The 21,324-nt window shown below is 42.3% G+C and overlaps 1 protein-coding gene across 10 annotated transcripts in view; it reads right to left on the reverse strand.

The window, feature by feature from the left end:
• The window catches only part of PTK2 (protein tyrosine kinase 2), a gene marked incomplete at its 3' end in the record, with an annotated part of 191,570 nt that overhangs the window by 96,132 nt on the left and 74,114 nt on the right, over nucleotides 1–21,324 (reverse strand). For 9 of the 10 annotated variants that reach the window (XR_014317044.1, XM_082755039.1, XM_082755036.1 and 6 more), the window contains 2 exons: nucleotides 13,437–13,663; nucleotides 3,050–3,216 (listed from right to left, as the gene is read on the reverse strand). Coding sequence is in view for 9 of the 10 variants with exons in the window: in XM_082755033.1 (XP_082611159.1) it covers nucleotides 3,050–3,216; nucleotides 13,437–13,663 (394 nt within the window). Of the gene's footprint in view, nucleotides 1–3,045; nucleotides 3,217–13,436; nucleotides 13,664–21,324 lie in introns of those variants that run through there. The other variant, XM_082755034.1, reaches the window with a different exon arrangement.

A 21,324-nucleotide genomic window follows, 5' to 3' on the forward strand; every position in this document is an offset into this window, starting at 1 on the left:
ATGTCCCGTTACGAGGAACACTTTTACCCACACCCCTATAGAGCTGGAAGAGCCCTACCCCAGGAGGAACAACCTGTTCCAAGAGATCTCATTTGTTACACGAACCTTTTTTGATTTTCCCCCTTTTTTGGGACAAAAAAAAAGGCCAAGAAATGGAACAGTGCTTTAGCTGCTGTGATTGCTGAGTCTGATCAAAAATGACCAGGGCTGATGCTGTGAGTTAAGAGTCCTGCATCCTGGTAATCCTATTTTACCTCTCTGTACAAGGATAAAAATGACAGTTTAGGGAGGAAGCTTCTTTCATCTTTTACCCTCGTGCCCTTTGAAACATCCAATCATTAAAATAATCCTACAAGTGAAGAGGAGTTTCTTCATTAAAAAACTGAGTTTAATGCAGTGCCCAGCTCTGCCTTGCTGGCATAAACACGGAGAGGAAACCTGAAGCATATAAATCAAAGGCACTCCGGTCTTTATTATCTTCCCATAAAAGAGCACTGGGATTTTGTTTGTATTCCTCTTGTCATCTGGGACCGTCTTGCACACACAGCTGCACAGAGCTTCACACAACCAAACGCTTAATGAAGAATTAACAATTTATGCTAGGCTAAGATAAACCTACCAGCAGCAGTGTTGGTGGAATTCAATAACGAACAAAACTCTCAGGCTTCATCTGGACGACCCCAGTTATTCTACAGCAACTGCATGAAATCATCCTCAGATTTTACAAATGCTTCTGTAGTGCTAAACCTTGGACATCTCCAAGATAAGGCAGTATTGCCCAAACTGACATAAAGCAGACTCCAGAATATTTATTTCCCGAAAAGTTATCACAAACAAATAAGCACGCAGTTCCAATAATTATAACGCTGAAGACTTTTCGGCACCAGGACTGAGATACATTTGGAATTTTCTGATGCTAGGAGGAGCTATCTTCATTTCCAGAGATTAAAACAAAAGGGATAGAGAATATTTTGTCTGATATGGTTAGCTAGCATGAATATTCCCAAAGCGAAGGTGCAGTTAATACACAGCTTCAATGTGAATTTTAGTGCCCATCTTTGTAGGGAAAACTGAAGTATCAGGTCTCTACTGATTATTTTTTTAACCACAAGGTAGTTCAACATTTGCTATCCCATCCAAAATACAAACGTTTTTTTTTAGCAATGAGGAGGTCAAAGGAGTACGTAAAGGCAAACATGAGGGTGGGGAAAAAAAAGACTTGCAGTAAGCAGTGATTTCATGCTCGTCTTTTGCCACGTAATTGAGGTTACCCCCTGGCAGTCTGGCAAAGCTAAATCGTGTGTGCTCCTGCAGCTCAGCTGCTTGCCATAGGGAGAGGGAAGAGAATTTGAAATGACAGCATTTTGGGCGACCTCATTGCCCTGCTGTCCACTATTATTTACTCTTCCTAAGCTCTAGCTACAGCTGTGTCATCCGAGGCAGGGCCACAGCCCTGCTGTTCCCCATCACTAACCCATCCTCTGCAGGTCTATAAATAGTGCAGGACGAGACAAGAGATGCCTACATGGGAGATGGATTTTACTCTGGAAACTTTTGCCTACGTCCTACTGACGAACGGTACAACTTCTAGCATCTGGATCAGTCCAGGAGAATGTTTGAGATCTTATTTCGGAGCACTGAATGTACAGCCCTTTAAATTTAGATAATTAAAAAAAATAAATCACACGAGAGGCAGTTATTGGGTTATTAATACTATAGGAAGCTTTTCATTTAAGACCCATCCCAAGACTCCTCTCCCTTAACTAATCTAAATATTTTTACAAGTACTGTCATATGATCTTAAACACTCTGTTTTATGGTATTACAAATATGACAGCAACGTTTTGATTATGCACAGCAAATCTCCACAGGTTTCAAAGGTATGTCAGCTGCATGTATTCGATAAAACATAAAATGACTCCCTGGAAAGGCACTGAATAATTTACGTCTTATCACAGCTCTTTCATGAGTATTTTATCCAATTCCTTTCCACAAACTTCAAAACAATCATTTACCTTGGCTTTTAAAACTGATTAACTCTGCTCTGCAACGTGTATCATGTGAGTTGCACCACGTAATAAAAATGGAACTGGCACTTGTGTACACTATTTAAGAAATTTCAAACAGCATAAATAATTCACATCTTACAGGCAGCGTGACTCTCAGGGAAGGGATTCAGGAATCCCTTACTTCCCAAGCTGTGATTTCACAGTATTATCAATGAAAAATTTATTGTGTGGTAAAGAAGGAAAAATACTGATGCACATCCCAGAAAATAAATGTAACATCCCAGAAAATAAAATGTAACATGCATAGAAGAGAACATGCTACATTTCTGACACCCAAGGTTTAAATATTTCTGATTTGTTTGCTGTGTGAAAGTCAGGACACTAAAGAGAACATATGAACTGTGACTTCTGCTGGTATATGGAGCTAACTCAATTTACAAGAAATTAAGACTATTTACGAAAATTCTGCAGAAGATAATAATTGCAGCCTTTGAAATAACAGCAACTTTTGCACAAATTGTGGTTATGAACATAAAATACGGAGAAAAACATGCACAAAACCCCTGCAACAACCTAGTAAACGACAATATTTTCTTTTTTTTTTTTTTCATTTATGTATCAAGATCTCTCCTTTTCTGTTTTAGAGGTATGCTTACACCACAGATACACTAAGATTCTTGTACTAAAACTTTAAGGATGACAAGACGTGAGATGGGGCTCACTGGATGTATCACAGGTTTTGCAGACTTTCGGGACAAATGTCTGAGATTTCTGCCCCTACTTTATACCTCCTCTAAATCCCAGGTTAGACCTATCTGTTCTCCGTTTGCAGGAAACCCCTTCCAACAACAACAAACATTTTTTTTTTTTTACCACTTAGAGCTCTTCAATGTGAAAACCATTTTACCTTGCTCCCCCAAAAGAGGATCTTCCTTAATAAAGCACATGATAGAGCTGACTTTTATGACTAGGCAAACACTCACAGCACTTGATTTTGACACTAATGTCAAAAAAATTGTCAAAAAAGTTTATGGCCTTACTTCCATTCTTCTGGAGGGTGGGCTTGTTCGAATTTCTCCCTCACGTTGGACACCCCCATGTCCAGGTGTAGCCAGTGAACCTCCTCAGACTGCAGATGGCTGAGCCGCAACCCATAGCAGGCCACGTTTTTCACTTTTTGACTGTCCACAATCTTCTGAATTATGCCCTAAAACAGAGAAACACGCATGATACAGCTTGTAAAGAGTGTAAAATAAATACATATTTAAAAAAATCCTACAGTAAGGCTTTAAAATGTAACCAGGTCATACACTATACAAAATATTAAGCAATAAATCAGGTATCATCTTTATTAAAAATACTTAACATTTTAAGCTCCTGTTTAAGATAAAGCATTTACAGTTGCTGATGCTTTACTGGCACAGCTTCAGAAATCACCGCATAAAAAGGTTTCTATGAATCTTATCAGAATTAAGCCACTATTCCTTCTATGTAAAATAAAATAACAAAAACCAAACTATAAGAAGCAGATTTGTGGATGAAAGTGAAATTTATTTGTCCAAGAAAAAACATCATCAGCCTTTAAAAAATCTGTCTACATCTGGAAAATTATGTTAGATTTTCACGCTGCTTAGTGCCTGAGCAGCCAGGATTTAAGCAGGTCACAGCCCCTTCATTTCACTGCCCCCCAACTGTTTGTTCCTGAGCTTCAGCACAGATCCCATACAAAATGAGGGAATTGACAATTACTGAAGAAGACCCTCAAAAAAAAACACCGAGGTAACCTTCCGAATTTGAGGATCTCCTGCCAGGGAGAGGATCCATGCAAAAAGCACCCTACAGCTTGCCTCTTTCCTTCCCAAATGAAAAGTTTAAGATGCGGTAACTAAAATCGAGATGTGTTAACAGAGCATGGATTAGCAACCTCTCAAGCGCCGTGTGCCGGGCTGTCCTGCTCTTAGCCAGATTAGAAAGTCAGCAGGAGACCAGAGTTGCAGCCTCACAGCCTGCTGGAAGGTAAAATGTGTCCCTGGCAGGCTGCAGAGCCCTGCCAGGGCTGAGTTCCCAGCTCAGCAGGAGCACGGGCTATCGCCGCTCCCAGGCGCTGCTTTCAGGAAATCATCGTCCTCTGCTGCTGACCCTGTAATGAGCTCGATGCATCCTTCTGAAAACGCTCATGTGGGCATGCATGCATGCACAAATACACAGGTACAGCCACGAGCTGCTGAGTCTTGCACAGGATTTCAGAAAACGTGTAGGCAACAGGAAGTTTTGCAGGAGCCAGGTGCGAGCTGTTGGAGCTGCTCAGGCAAAAGTTTGCTACACCATGACACTGTTTCCCCAAATTCATGAGTTTATATCCCAAATAAATCGTTTTAAGACCTCGATTCTGCAAATTAAGCATGCAGAAAACAGCAAAAAATATCAAAGAAGCATTATATCTGAATAGAGGGGGAAGTTGCTACGTGTAGGAGTGGAACCATGCTTTTGGTGAGCGTGCTGGCATATCTTATCAAACTGCAACCTTGGAAAGATCTTGCTACAGGAACAGAGTGCACAGTGAAATGCAAAATAAAACTGTTTAAAGCCTACAAGAAGGAAAGACAAAGTGTGTTGAGTAAGTTTAGACTGAGTTAGAAGCAGTGCCGTGAGCCCAGCACCCTGTCTCCATCCTTCTCCTCCTCCTCGGTACCAGCGGTGCCTCCAAACCCTTGTGCTCCTGGCCAGGAGGTGCCAAATCCTCACTGCCAAGTAAATTGCGAGGCTGATGCTTGCAGGAAGATGGACACAAACAGTGAAGTCTGTGAGATGCTTGTGGAGGGCTTTATCATATAGGAAGGATGCCTTAGAACATGCTGGACAAGTCAAGCTCTGGGAGCAGCCGCTACCTGCTGGCGGCACCACGCCGACAAAGCAGCGAGAGCTGAGCCCAGGAGCCAACCTGCTGGGACAAACGTCCAACACAAACGAAAACGAGCTCCCTACAGGCTGGTAAAACCACTGAAGGAAGAACCACAGCGGCCAGGGCTGGATGCCCGGGGAAGAGGCAACACCAGACAAGCACACAGGCACTGCCCGAAGCACTCTGCCAGCCTCTGCCTATTTTTATCCCGAGGATTTCCTGAGCCAAGCCTCGTGTCATTCATCAGCCCTCAGTGAGACTCTTCCAATTCCTCCTCCGGTCTCTCCGTAAGGCTGTTAACTTCCTCCACTCTTCACCAACCGCCTGAAAAGGTCTCTTACCCAGACAGCGGGCAGGTTCAGAGCTGAATTAAAGGCATTGACCGCAGGGTACAAAACGGTTAAGTTTGTTTCTTGCCTCTATTTATGGCTCTTTGTGTAAAGGAGCAAATACTGCAGCAGAGTTGCCAGTATCCAGGGAAACACACAACAACCCAGCACTCTCAGAAGCCACAAAGAGAGGAACTTGTAATTTAACCTCTTCTTCACCCAGAGGGCTGTCTCTGCTTAGTCAGGGAAGCCTGGTATTTTGGCAGGCGTGCTTTCCCCTGAAGGGCACACCGCCAGCTCTTCCATGCGCACGCAGCCAGAAGAGATTCATTCATTCTCCTCGCTTACTGAATGCTGAGTGAGTAGAGGACGTAGCACGCAGCCTTTGGTTCTGGAAAGCCAACCCTTCCCACGTCTCTGGATGCTGTCAGTCCGTAGTGAAAATGGGTGTGCATGTTCTTAACAGGCAGCCAGGCCTGCTGTGATAAGAAATGGCTTCAGAAGGAAAAAAAAATAAATCATTTTTCTATGACCATGAACAACCAAGAACACTGATGAGTAAGGTAGCTGACACCATGAGCATCTCAGGAAAGAATCAGGCTGGACATTTAAGAGCCTCTAATTTTCAGGTTGAGATCTCAGAAGGACAGAAGAAGCCAGCTATCTTCATTCCTGCCAAAAGCAAGCAAGATTTTCAAGCCTCTCTCCCTTTTACGCTATCACAGAATCATAAAGGTTGGACAATTCTAAGCCTATCACAGAATCAACATAAAAACACATATGGATTTTTAGTATTATTTATTTCAGCAGGGCACAATAACCCCTCTGGTCAAGCAGTTAGTACCACACTGAGAAAATAAATAGCAAGAGACCACGCTGCATCTCAAGAAAAAGTTGACTACCAAACGCTATGGAGATCTCAGTATTGATGGAAAGGGGTCAAGTGTTTGAAAATATAATCTAAGAACTACTATGTATACCCAGAAAGGAAGAAGTGATGCTTTATGTGTAACAAACACGTAGGTTTCTTCCTCTTTTTGGTTTAGGAAATCCCAGAGAGCTCATTCCACCACAGCCAGAATCAAGACGCAGAAGTAAGGCACCGTGGTGGTCAAGCTGCTCAAAGTGCCTACGGCCAGTCAGCAGGGGAAACCTCTCAAATAAAAAACCTATTTGCTTCTTTACTTCTTTATTAATGTATCAGGGAAGGTGAATTTGAACCGTGTAGAGTTTCAAACGCCACATGGAGCCTCCTCGGGTCGTGGGCAGCCTCCCTGGGCCAGGCTGAGGTGCCGAACAAAGCTGCTGTCATCGCTGCGGGATGGGTGACGGCTCCTCTGCTTTGCCAGAAGCACGCCTGGTGTTCTTCACAGGCCTGGACCAGCATGCTTAATCAGCAGTTCCCAGACAAATAATTTAACTGCTTGAGCACCACACAATGGGGACTGAACACCCAGCTGGGCTACGTCCCAACAGTCTTTGAAGTGGAAGCGCTGCCAAAGAAATCTGAAGTCTCTGCAGGCTCGACTGCAAGCAGCTTTTTAGCTCAGGAAGCTCCTCAGGTGTGTTCTTGAGTGAAAATACACACAGGTAAGCAACATCAAAGTTTCATCCTTGAAAACAAACTCATTGCCCCAAAGCCATCCCTGATAGAAATACCGGTGGGAGAGCTGCACCCCAAGCAGACACCTACATCAAAAGAGGATTTTATCTGGGTGTAAGCAGGGCACCTGCACGGGCATAAACTCCTGATAGAAATGTTCACTTGTCCCTTGTCACTCTCATCTGAACACAGGCCAACCGTAATGAAGTCACACGACTGAACGCAAGCTGAGTGCTGTTTACTGCAATCACATCGCCTTTAATTAGGTTTGTGGAGCTGACATTTACATCCCAAACAAAAAATAGGCTGGTACAGCTGAGCAGAAGAGAATGGGAAGCCCTTGGAGGAATTTCCTATCAGTAACAGGTGATAGGTCACCTCTTCCCTCCCTTTAGCCCAGAGGAGAGGCAAAAAAAGCTTTTTCTACAGCTAACAAACCAGGCAGCACTAAGATTTATTCCTTCATCCAAACAACCCATGTATTCAACACAGTTAACTCACAAAACAGATTAATATTTGTCCTCTGTTAGAAGGAAAAAGTGTCCAGAAATTGAACTGACAATACGGGCTAGTTAGGAAGCTGTTGAAAAAATCAAGACAGGCCAGAGGAAGGCTCACGGTGCAGGATGATAACCTCAGCTCTTGCAGCATGCATCAATATCATCTTCTGCTCCTGCAAACGAGTGAAAATGAATTGCTTGCTTGTAAATTAACCAAGCTGATGTGCTACTATGAATAAATTGAAGTTGGAATAATGCTCTCCCAGGGCGACTACAAACCTAATTTCCCTATTTAGCAGGAAGGAGAAAGTCTCCTGCACTAGAAAAAGTCTTTAAGCGGCACCTCCTACACAGGGACACAGTGTCAATGTTTGTGAGGCTCTCAAAATATGTCAAATGCTATTTATATATTGCGTATTATCATTTCTGGTGAGAGATTTATATGGGGAGCTTAAACGAAGAGCCGAACAAAAGGAAATGACAAAGCTCTGGTGCAAGTTAATTTTAAAATTTCCATAAAAGAAAACTCCAGAACGCCTTCGCAAACCAAGTTTTGACCGAGCATCACCCCCTCTGATGATGCTTGCCCAATATTTGAACAGCAAAACCCACACCTCTGTTTCTGAACACTGTCATGTTGCTTTTTTTCTCTCTCTCCCCTGCGCTGATCCCACAAACACGTCCCACAAAACACGGATCACTTATCCCAAGTGCCAAATAATGGAGGACCTCTGGGCACGTGCGGGTAAATGCACAGCTGGTACACTTCATCCTAGGATATCCAGAGCATCCACAAGTAAAGCAGGCACTCTAAAGACCAAAGGTGGTTTTGTCTGTTACAATTAGTTTGATTATAACTTGTATACCTTCATTTTTTATGCTGCTTCCATTTGCAGGTCTGTAGTTGTGTTCTTGATAATTTTTTTCAAGTTCTCAGAAGCAAAGTTCATAGTAATTAAAAATACAACTATGTCTTCTCATCTGGTGCAATGCAGGTTGGGATACAGTGGAGAAGAGGAAGGTAAAACAGTAAATGCTACTTATTTTCTAGCTCCTTTGTGACACCAGGATGGATTTTGTTTACTTCTACACAGATGTAATTGATGTTAGGAAGTAGTGTGCTTGCTCCAGTCCAATTCTACTACGTCAGAAGGTACCTGTGGCTCTAAGCATGTATATTGCTGTATACATATGGCAATTAGATTCAGATGTGTAGCCCTTGCTGCATGCAGCAGACTTCTACCAATCAAAAAATCCTCATCTGGCACGGTTCTCAGTCCTGCTGGTGTTCACAGGCTCTCTGCCCTGAAGATGAAAGGACTTTTTCTGTGGCCAACCTGCTAGCCCCGTACCACATTACCATGAGAACCTGTTAGAAAAGAGAAACCTACTAGATAAAACCTACTGTGTAACACATCAGCAATTTCCTCTACAGGTAGCAGTAGATAAATTAAATTAGAACAGCCTTGCAGCATGCCAAATCCTCTAGAATTCTTCAAGGTACCTGCTTGGTTTAGGTGGAATATATTTGGCCCATCCAGCAGCTGGGAAGCCACGTTTCTGGCTACCTGGCAGTAGCACCCTGGTAGCCCGTCGGGATCAGTATCACTCAGACCAGCTCTGCTCCAGACTAGCCACAGGATCTGCTGTCTTTTGTCCATAAATCAGGTGGGTTGTAAAAGGAGGAAAAGGCTTGAAGGACAGAGAGGAAGGCAAAAGGGTGCAACCCTGGCTAGAAGCAAGTCTCACGGACTGAAGCTTGACTGATAGGCCTCTAATTCCCTCCAGATAGGTAATATCCTTCTTGATGTGTGGTTGGAGTCCAGGAATGCTGCAGTGGATGATGAGGGATGCTCACAAAAAGCTCTAACAGCCCGTCCCCTGGCGGTGCAGTAACTCTGCAGACCTGAGCAGTGCCAGCACCAACAGGCATTTCCTTTCGTCCTACAACCCTCTCAGCTGGGTCCGTCTGCAGGATGATGCAGCTAACAGGACTGCAGGGCTGATCTGGGTTAGAAACGCCACTAAAAGCGATGTCAAAGTGAACGGACTGAGCTTGCTTGGAAGGAAACAAACCTGTGTGACAATTCAGGTGTGATGCAAGTCCGGCAATAACCTGGTTTGAGATTTCTGGTTGTTATTTCTATGCAAATAATGCCACTTTCACCTCTCACAACTACTATTCACAGAATCACAGAATCGTCTAGGTTGGAAGAGCCCTCCAAGATCACCGAGTCCAACCTCTGACCTAACGCTAACAGTCCCCACTAAACCATATCCCTAAGCTCTACATCTAAACGTCTTTTAAAGACCTCCAGGGATGGTGACTCCACCACTTCCCTGGGCAGCCCATTCCAATGCCTCACAACCCTTTCAGTAAAGTTCTTCCTAATATCCAACCTAAACCTTCCCCGGCACAACTTTAGCCCATTCATCAAGGATTCCTGAAGGAACCTTTGAGGGCTAGAAGTTGAAAAGATATAATGTATGTGAACTAGACACCTTTGGGGTGGGAACGAACTGCAGCTGACCAAAAAGCTTTGTATCTAGACCCACTCACACACCCTTTTCAATGGTTCGTTTAACAAAAATCCCCTCTTCCACCCCCCAAACTGCTAAATGTCAACAACGCCTTCATTTCTCCATTCAGTAGGGTAGTTCCAACTTTTCTTGAGCCACACCTGGAAGGAGAAAGGTGATTTACTTGTGACTGCTGATCAAGCTGTGGTGGCACTGCTTGCATTCAGGGCACGTTGGGACCACTGAAATTCCGTTTCGGCAACAGCCACCCACTCGCATGGCCACCCGAGGCTGTGAACAGGACAGAGGGTGCCCTGCAAATCCATTGTTGGCAATATCCTCGTAGACAACACATCCTAACACAAATAGGCAAGACAAACAACCTTCCTTTCCCTGCACTGCAAATACAGACATTGGCAGTAGGAGAGCAATGGTTGCACGTTCAGAAAAAAGCACTTTTTGTTTTGGAAATGAAGCATGTCTGGAGTGTAAAACCAAGGAAAAAAAAAAAAGGAATAAAGAGAGCACGCCAGTTCTTTGAAATCCAAGGAAGCATTTCCAAGAATTGAAAAGCTGCCCTTCAATCCATTGGAGAATACAGACTCATCGTTCAGAGCAAACAGCTGTCTTGGAGGGACTAAACCCATCCAGAAAAAACAGAGGTTCACGGCCAGGATTTCATTACCGAGGATTTGCGTATAATGTATACAACTAAAGCACTGCTTCCACTCTGCTCTTGAAAAATCAAAAGAGGGTTTTCCTCACTTTTTTAACCACCAAGCACATCCTTTCCATTGACAAAGGCAAATTTGACTTGGTTGGAAATAGATGTTAGAAATCAGGAAAGAAACTTCAACACTTACTTTCCCTTGGTGTTAGAACACTCCACAAAGACCTCAGCTTTACCAGCAGAAATACTTTTTTTCTGGAGATTTCAGCCCAAGTTTAACTTCCTTTGAATACTGGGAAGGTTCCTCGGCTATCATCCCAGTAGCCACACTAACCAGGGAGAAGTCTTAAAAAACAAACAAAAAAACCACCTTTTTTCCCCCTCCTCTTTTAACTGCAGAGCTACCTCAAAGATATTCACCACCGAACACTTTCAAGAGTTCGTCACAAACAAGCCAAATACCGAAGCCAGCACCAGTCTTCTTCCCAGTTCGTAATTCAGAAGAAACAGAAGCTCTCTTGCAGTCGATCTCCATAAGAGAAGGAAAAAAACTAACCTTAAAGACTATTTTCATCTTAAATTATTGGGCTTGGCTGGACAGCAGTCACTTCAATGGAATGTAGGCCTGTACTCCACCAACGGTTTACTGTTTCTAAAATAAGTGTCAGGGCGTGGTAACACATCAGTGCTAAGTCATTACTACAGAGTACCTGCACGTTTCCACTGTCACTGTCCCAGTCTGACAAAATAAAAGAGCCATCGTATTTGTTAAAAGAGTAAGAGCGATCCCTTCACCTGCCCAAAGTACATTCTTCTGTCTTAGGAAAGGAGAACACAAAAATAATGTTATTTTTTAGAAACAAACATCCAAAGAAATGTGTATGTATGGAAAGTAAAAATTAAGGCAAGCCTCAGGTTACTGGTACTTGTCTGTTCTTTTAAACCAGTTTTTTAAAAATAATATGACATGTTTGTGCTCAAAACAAGGATATGTTGCTCTGCAAACTGAACTCGACACTGAGCTTCTTAGTGAGTGTAAGTTTTGAAGCCCCAAAGCCCATAACCACAGGTATTTCTGAGTCGAAGAAACCAGAGATGTAATCTCTGCTTTTGTTTTGCAAGTTCCTACATTCTCCCTTGGAAAGATAACCTGCATTTCAAGTAGTGTATAAAGAACCTTGGACTTAGATTCATGGTAGAGGCTTGCAAATAAGGTTAAAAAACGGAGACAGTTTTCCTCCCTTCACCCATTAATACACTTTATGAAATTAATCAATCATATTGGATTTCTATTCAAACTAATCTACCTACGTCAGGGTGTAAAGACGTTTCAAATGGCACCCAAAAAAACCTATTTAATGTAAAATAAGTGTATGTTCCCGATGACAATGATTCCCACTGCTGTATGTCTAATTGGTACAGTCACCAGGCTATCCCTAAACACAGATGGGAGCTTATTCAATTGCCATTAGGCAGATTCTTTGATGATCACCAGCGAAAATCCTTGAATTTCACAGGTCTGCAATCCCTGCCACAAGACTTACTCCACTGAGGCATGCTCTTAGGTCTTTTCATACACAGTGATGCTAGAAAGTAGTAAGAAAGGAAGAGCGAGCATTCAAATTTTGTCTTTTTTCCTAAGTTTTCTCTTACACAAAAGAAATTTGTGTGGTCAGTAGGAGACAACATATCTCCTCAGCTCTGGCAGTCCCTTTCGCTTCAGCAGATTGGAATTGTGTCTCTGAAGTGGGATATGAAGTACTGTACAGAGGACACAAGTGATGGATGGGAGGAATGAGCAGGTGGAAACCTGCTTCTACAGCAAGAATATCACAGAAAAAAAAAACAAAAAAACAACAATACACCACGGACCAGCAGGCAAGACTGTTCATGGACAATAACTAAAACCAAGCAAACCATGAACTTTTTCATGATTTATCAGATTTATTTATTTTTTTAAGGAAAATTGGTATCATAAAAACATTTGACTTGTTAAAGTGAGCTTTGTTTCAGTTCCACAAGACCCCAATTATATGAGCAAGTGTAAAAAATGGTGAATAAAAGTCTCCGCATAGGATTATTGACCTGCACCTTCCACACAGTGCTGCTTAACTTCCCTCTTCTGAACAAACATTATTTTCATGCATATGTGCATTTCCACCTATCTCAAAGATTACAGATACTTAAAGCTATCCTTCAAACAATCCCAGCCTTGTATTTTGTGTAAGTTAACTGAAGGACTACACTGTACAAATACAAGCAGCAGGTGATTGCCAGGGTGAGGAGGGGAGGACAAAGGGATGTACTGCTGGGACAAAGGGCTCTGATGCAAAAACTTCAGCTCAGTTTCCCCACATTGGGAGGAAAGACTTTCCAAACAGGGATGAAAAAATAAAAAAGACAAAGAAAACAAAAAAAATATGTACATTTGAATTTGAAAATTACATTTGAACACAGTAAACATGTAAAAACATTGAACTTAAAAAAAAAAAGAAGAATATGAAGAGAGTAATTTAATGCCACTTTTCTCTTACATTTCCTCCAGTCGTCACAGAGGATTTGGGGGAGTATACAGTGATAAAAGTCAGTTGACATAAATCAGGAGTGGTACCTAGACTGGTAACCAGTTCTCTAAATTTCAAGTTTCTGTTCTGCAAAAATGGGAACAGTTCTTATATTTCTTTAAGGTAATACACAACCGTTTAACAGATATTTTTTTTTTTTTAAGGAAAACTGGTACCATTTAAAGCCTTCTCTGAAATTACTCACAGCATACAACTGGTAAAGATTATTTGAAAATAAACTGCGAAACTTGCGTGTGTCTGTTTCTGGACTTCTGCCTTTTGGCCATGAAGTTAACATTTAACCTGAAGATGACATGAGAACGCTAAAGCCAGACTTACTCGGACATCAGTAGCATCTCCATGCCGGATATTGCTGGCCCACGTTGTCGGCTCACTGTTAGTTTCGAAGTAGTGAAAAACCTTTAAGACTCGCTCCATGGACCCTGGGGAACGCTCCATCCCAGTACTGAGGTGTGTCTTTGCACTTGAACTTGGTGTATGATTCAAGTTTGGATCGAGGTAAGCTGCCGCCATGGTTTTGCTAGATGCTAGGTATCGGTCATATTCTAGGAAAGGAAAACAGAAAGCAAATTAATTTTAGTTATGCCTGAATCTTACGCTGAGTCAGACAAAATATTTACTGCAAATCCAACAAAACTCTTTTTTAAGGGACATTTAATTGCTCTTTTGGAGTCCCCTACTAAAATAGTTATGCAAATACGAATGTAAAAGAAATATTACCGGAGAAACAGCAAGCCCCGGCGAGCAAGTGTGTCTAATTTCCATGATACAGTTAACACAAGTGGCATCTTTGGCATCACTTCTTCCTTCAGTTTCTCAGTGTGTTAACCTAGCCCTCCACCAAAAGCCTTTAAAACCAAATACGGCCTTCCAGTTTTAACAGGAGGTCTCATTCCAAAGGTCTCTTGAGTTTACAACAGCTCAAAGATCAGCACCAGGAAACCCCAACCACCGAGTCACCAAACTGAAGGCTCTGCACTAAGAAGCTGCACACTGACACAGCTTCTCCAGGTGAAGACTAGGGGCTAGTTTTGTTACCCACTAATTTCGGAGTGATTTCCAAGTCTGGTGGCAAAAGGACTACCATACGAGTCTGCATCCCAAAGAAGAAAAAGATTGACTTTTGGCTACTGCTGCAAATTAATCAACCATGAGCAGATGGTGTCTGAGAAATCAATACAGATCGAGAGGGAAAAAGAGAAAATAATCCATCCTTCCTTGCCTGACGCAGCCTCAAGAACCATCCCAGCCTGATGGATGCAAAGAGCAAAGACCTGTGGGGCTCTGCTCCAAGCTGACAGGGCTTGGACAAGCACACTGATATTTCTGTGAAATCAGAGTGGTTTGGGTTGGAAGGGGCCTTAAAAATCATCTAATTCCAACCCCATGCCATGACAGGGACACCTCCCACCAGCCCAGGTTGCCCAAAGCCCCATCCAGCCTGGCCTTCAACACCTCCAGCCACAGCTTCCCTGGAAATTATATATATATACACCTCCCCCTTGCAGCAAGCAGACAGTGGGGAAGCAATTTTCAAAATCTGGAGCCGATTTGTTAAAAATAAACTTGATCTTTTGGGCACAGCAGGATGAACGCCTTTCTGGTAGTAAAGCTGAGCTGGGAAAGGGGCAGACAAGGTGAATTAAAAGTGTTTTAAGCAGTACTGTGGTCGAATTGCTGAACCTTAGCTTGCTCCACTGCAAGGCAGAAGGCTACAGAAGGCTACAGCTCAGCTTTTAGGGTAGCCCTTTTTAGTTTTATAGCACAGCATCTTGAATTAGCTCTTCACAGAGCAAGAGCAGCAGAAGTGGGTAGACAGGGGCAGGAGGGGACACCCTGTCCCTTGCATCAGTTCTCCCCAAATCTCAACCCACAGCCAGGGTTTGGCTACCAGGAATTCAGCACCGGCCCTTATCAAGGCTCGAAATCTTGAGACTGCAGATAACACAGTTTGCTAGAGGCTAAAACAGGGCTTGAAGTCTAACAACAATGTTAAGTGTCCAAATTCCTAGCCAGGGTACAAGATAAAGGGGAAACAAACAGCCCATCTGCACAGTGTGACTTTACCTCTACAACAAATAGTTGAATTGTGTTCATCCAACAGAGCTGTAAGAACTTGGAACTGGCAGTACTGGGGCAGACAAAAGCCCTCCTCCGCCGTCCTGCCCTCAGGGGATTTAAGAGCAGGCCAACAACACTTCTCCCAAATATTCCCCATTGCCTGAGCCCTGAGGGACTTCCCGTACCTGCCAGCTGCCAGCTCTGCTTTCGTAACCCTCTGTTGCCACAGTGCCTGAAAATTCAAGAAGCTTTTAGGAGCTTCTGAGCTGTGCTTTATTGCTCTCTTTTCTAGCAATCAATACAAATGCACTAAACCAACCCCATGTCCATTTTAAGACCTGTCCGCCCTGTCCCAACAGATAAAGATCCCAAAATGCTGGGAAAACCTCGGCGAGGTTACTCGTGGGTTTTCCACACTGAAGGAGCCGGCATGCTGTTTCCATAAAAACCTTGATTTGGAAGTTGCAGCGGGTATAAAAATCTTCTCTGTGGCTGACTGAGACCAACACAACGTCACGCAACGTCACCCTCCACGCTCCGACCTGCGAGGCTCCTCTCCTGTAATGGTAAAATGGCCTCAGCTCCTGTAAAAGTGCCTCAGTCTCTCCTGTAAAAGTGCCTCAGCCTCTCCTGTAAAACTGCCTCAGCCTCTCCTGTGATCGTAAAACAGCCTCGTAAAACTCCAGATGACTGCAGGCTGGGGAGCTGCATGAGGACAACTCCCTTGGACAAAGTCCTAATGGCTCTCATTGGTGTAACTACTAAGAATTAAATAGTTTTCTATTAAGAATTTATTTTTCTGCTCAAACTTGGGCCATGTTTAACCCTCCTCCATTACGTTCTGCCTCCTTTAAAACAAGCTACCCTAGCTCAAAGTCACTAGGAAAAATACTGTGTTACCTCAAGCTTATGCACACAAACTATAGAAAATTTGACTGCAAACCAAAGCAATGTATTTTTTTAGTAATGATGAACTAAAAGAGCTCTTGTTTTAATATCTATGCATAGTATCATCAACTTAAAGGACCTATTTATCGGGTTTTATTTGGCAGAAAAAGAGTAGGCAGAAAAGCTATAGGAAAAAGCAGAAACAAGCATTGTAAGTGTCTAACCACAGATTTATTATGGACAATCTATGGGACAATCTATGTCCCTTGGGAGCAGCAAACAGAGAAGTGAAAGACATCAGTTCCTATATACTGAAGTGCACTTAGGCAGCATAATTTCACTGGGTGGGGAAAACACAACGACAGAAGGAATTCCTTCACATTCATCACAGTGAGGGCAAAATCTGGAATCCAACATGGGACCAACCACAGCAGATACAAAGTATTGTCAATTTTCAGTGTTTCACAGGATAGGAAGCACTAAAAGGTAAACCAACCTCCTTCTCAAAAGCAGACAAACATTTTTCCTCAAAAATTTCATCATCTTTGGGTTCTTTACAACTTCTTTTAAAAATCCCAATGCTTACTTTACGAGGCAGCAGAAGAGCAGTAACTTTGGTAGCTCTGAAGTTACAGAAACACATGCTCTGTCTCTGGTTATGGACCTATTAATATTTCCATTAAGCCCTGCCCCTGGGTCTGAGTTTATAATGTGACTGTAAAACTTTGCCCCTGGCCAAAATTCTGTAAAACATAGCTGCTTGTCATGTAAGGATAATTAAACTACTATTTTACAAGATCTGCTCAGTTATTTAAGATACAAAGAGAAGAGGGATTACAAGACCAGGATACCTCCTTGTGCTCTTCTGAATTCAAACCAGATCAGTTTGTAATCCTGCCATTACAGACCTCGGTTTAAAAGAACAGTATCAGTTCTCTTGGTATTAAAGAACCAAGCAGGACACTATTACGGAGCAGAAACAAGCTACAGTACACACAGAGACTTAATTCTGCCAGGTTTTATTGGATATTGTGGTGATAAAAGAGCAGGGGCAAGCCCAGTGGTCTAAAATCAAGGCTGGTCAAACTTGTTTGTATGCAAAGTCGTGCCACCTCTCCTTGTGCTTGTCCCAAACTAAACACTACTGACCTCCTGGTGCTCACACATTACAAAACACTCTGCTGTTCCTTGGTACTATAAAGACAATTTATTCCAAGCTTGGGGAGAGGAGTGGAGCAAACCAGTCCTGGCCTGCTGATACTCAGTGGTTCTGCTAAGATGCTGCAGTCACTCCCCTGAGCATCATCATCCTGACAGCTTGCTATCAGAGTACCTGACATTTAGGGAAATAAACAGGAGATTGTTACATGAGGTTAGAAGATAAAGCCTTTTTTTTCCCCCCAAACAACTGTACTTTGCAGCAAGAAAGCACTGTTGACCTTTTTTTGTACTTTGCTTTTTATACCATTCAGTTTTGAATGGCAGCCATTGTCATTACTCACATATCAGCTACGTTAGGAAAGAATAATCAAAATCATTTTGTCAAAACCCCCAGAATTATGAGGCAACTAATTGAATTACTTCTGAATTTCTGTTTGCAAGTCATTTGCTGCTCAGCCTAATTCTTGCTGACATCTCACCAGCACTGCGCAGCCCCACATCTGATGACTGCAGCGGGAGCAAAGTCAATATTATGACTTTCAGTAGTACAAACAAGCAAAGTTCAAAGTCACATTTCACTACCAGCTCTGAGTACTCAGAAACTAAGTCACTTCCACCGATGAGACGGTCAAAAAAAAAAAAAGAAAGAAAGAAAAAAAAGAGGTCATAACAAATGTTTAAATCAATTAATTAAGAAGTGATTAGCACACTGACAGAAAAGTTAGCGTAGTCCCATCGGGGCAATCTTTTCAATGCCAATAACGTCTTCTATATTTGACAAGTTACCGAAAATAATAAAATAAAATAGAAAAGTTCCTCATGCTGGTGTTGGTAGATGGCCATCAGCGTGGTGTCAGCAAGTTTGCCTGACAACGAACCAGGCCGGAATTATTCACACCGTGACTTCACGTTGTCCTTTGAGCAATGTTATAAAACTTCGGGGCACTTCCAATCTCCATATCCTGATCCCCACCTCCGGCCTGAAGGCAGCCACATCTACGAAAATTTCTCGCCACACTTCATCAAAACTAACTTGGGCTGTCGCACTTCAGGCCTACAAAAGTAACTAGGCCCAGAAGAAATCTCCCACTACAAATAAATCCAGAGTTCATTTCTTTCATTGGTCCTGGTGTGGAAATTCTACAAGACTCGAAATACTTTTAAAATTAATACTAAAGTTGGACTTATTAAAGTAGGCTTATTAAAAGGAAGGAAACCCATCAGGTTACTTGCACCCTCAAGGAGCAACACTGCTTTATCGGACTGACACGAAGCCCTTTTTGGCACAAAATGCTGAACAGGAGGTGCCATTTAAATGTAATACAAAGATTTTATGTTATCCTGGGGAGAGCACTGGTTTGGGTGGCCCAGAAAGGCCGGGGAGCCTCCAGCCCTGGAGATGCTCAAAGCACAGCTGGGCACAGCCCCAGCACCTGCCCCTGCTTGGAGGGGGCCTTGGTTTTGCAATTCAGTGAAGACTGCATTAAGAATTCCTTCCACACTCTAAAATCCTAAATTATCCATAATGTGCCTCGTATCAGACAGTAAACATCTCACAAACATACAGCTCAATCCATTTTCACAGCTTGCATTAAATCCTGCTGGAGCTCACCTTGCAAATATTACCTTGTCTATCTCAACCTGACAGAAAGTGAGGATGTTAGGCAGAACTGTAAATATTTTCCCTGTTACAAAGCTTGTATTTTTAGGAGTCTGTTAAGTTTTGCACACTGCTGACACTTGATATGCCACATCCTGATACATTTTTTTTTTTTGTTGGTGGTGTTGTTTCTGAGGGTTCGGCCCGATGCTTGCTCTTGGACATAAATCAGATGACTCCCTATCTTACCAGTACCACACTCTTCCTAAGAAAACTGTCCTAATGTATTTAACAGAACAGAATGGAGAGGTGGGAAAAGCTGAGCTGTCAAATTGAACCCGCAGAACATGCATGTACCACAGCAAAGCAGCAGCAAGCACACCAGGAGTGCAAGCACAAGGTTCTTCTCCTCTCTTTTCTTTTTAAAGTTATCTTATGCTAACTTCAAATTTTGCTACGGATTTAAGGATGAAACTTTGAAAAAGCTATTAAGAGTTTTCTATTTCAAACGGGATAAAACAGAGGAAGACAGCAAAAAGGGTATTTCTTCCCATTACATTCACTTTTGCCTTCAGAAAGTCAGTAATTTCAGCTATTTCCAAAAGTCACATTGGAAACTCTCTGTTTCCTAACGAGCTTATTTCTCTTGTTTTTCTTTCAGCTACTGTTGATGTTCAAAAGGAAAAAAAAAAAAAAAAGTGATCCTTTGCTCCAGCTTTGGCACCTTTCGGCTACATCCACCCTCGTTGGTAAGGCTGCCTGTAACTACACATCCAAGAAGGCACACACATTTCCCTTGCTGCCTCCTCTCTGATCCCTTCCTGGCCACCACTCCCTCCCTCATACATATATTTATTTTAAAGTACATTAATTGCAGTCAGAAGCACTTATTGAGGCCCCCAGGTCAAAGTATAAAGAAGCCTGGCCAGCCCCATTAAAGCCATTTAAATAATGACTTCTTAATATCTATTTTAGTCCGAATTGACCCACTGAATATTTCACTTTATCAATATGAAATGGGAATATGGCCTGTGACTGACAAAATTCCTCACCGTTTTCTTTCCCGTAGAACACTGCCCAAGCACTTACAAACTCCAGGCCTCAGTTCAGTTCAAAGCAGAAATTTATAGTCCTTCTTCAAACAAAATTATGTATTTGAGCTATACACTGAAAAGCCAACATGGAAAGACAGAGACCAAAGTCAAAGCAAGTTTAGCAATGCAAGGTGCAAACGTACAAAAATCTATTTCAATTATATCAGTGTTTTAGGAGATTAAGTGTTCAGGGGAGCATGAAGAAGGAATTTGGAGAAAATGTAAACTACAAGACTCATATGAAATAAAGCAATATGACATCCTGTAGGTTGTAACACGAGGCAAGCATATCTCGACAAAAATCAATTATTAAGTATAAAAATGCCCTAAATTAATTGAAACAAGGGTGGATTCCATGTACAGCTGCTACTGGTGAACTTGTATTCAAGATTTGTAAGAACCTGTAAATCACCTTTGGAAAATGCTACAAAAGCATTCGTCTGTACCTTGGGAGAAAAAAGTAGGGAAAAGTTTTAAAGAACATTCACAACCAGCTGAACTATTTGTACTGTCAAACAGTAATTTTAATCTAGTAAGATGTCTTGCAATCCTTTTGTCTTGCAATATCCAGTATGGCACCAGTCCTAAGGCTCCCCAGGGATGAGTCCCGACATACCTTCGTACTCAGTTTAACCCAATTTCATTGCAATGTGCTTGCATAATCTGCACCACTCAGCAACTCCCTTTGGAGTTGGCACCAATTCCTAGTTTTAATGTGAAACATTTGATAATGAGGAAACATCATTTGTGCTGGGAATACAAGAAAACCAGTGTCTTTAATTAGCACAAGGTATCCAGCCAGATATTTGCTTCAGTTTTCAACAGCACTCTGAACATGCACTGCAGTCCCTTGGTACCACAGAAATCCAAGTAAACACTAATTTTCCTTTACATCTGCAATTAACGACCTTACAAATCTCTCTAGCAAGGTATACAAAGTTATAATGAAGTTTTCTTAAAAGATACTGCTAAAAGTGAGCAGTAAAAATTGTTCTTCTAAAAAAAACTGGCAGCAGCCCTACCTATGGACATCAAAACAAGACTGTGAAGGAAGCAATATGACCATCTTTAATACTACTTACTGAGTACTGCTCAATGGAGGCCCTACATAGCATGAGTTCTTCTAAACAGCTGCAGAGTAAGTAAATAGGAGCACTGAGTGTTTACTGTCTTTCTAGAAAACCAAATGCAAAGAATAAATTAGAATTGGTGATAATGAGAACATGTTTCCAGGAGATTAGGAAGGAGACATGCCTGAAACAGAGGCAGTTAGGGGAAGTATTAAGGTATTCCTGCTATGCAGTATCACAGATTAAAATATTTGGCTTTTGCTGCCATTTGACTCAAAACCTTCCCTTCCTAGTTTTAGGTTACAGCATGATGCCATCCCAGACCCGCATGT

Source organism: Aythya marila, assembly GCF_965140915.1.
Source record: "Aythya marila genome assembly, chromosome: 2".
NCBI classification, from domain to species: domain Eukaryota; kingdom Metazoa; phylum Chordata; class Aves; order Anseriformes; family Anatidae; genus Aythya; species Aythya marila.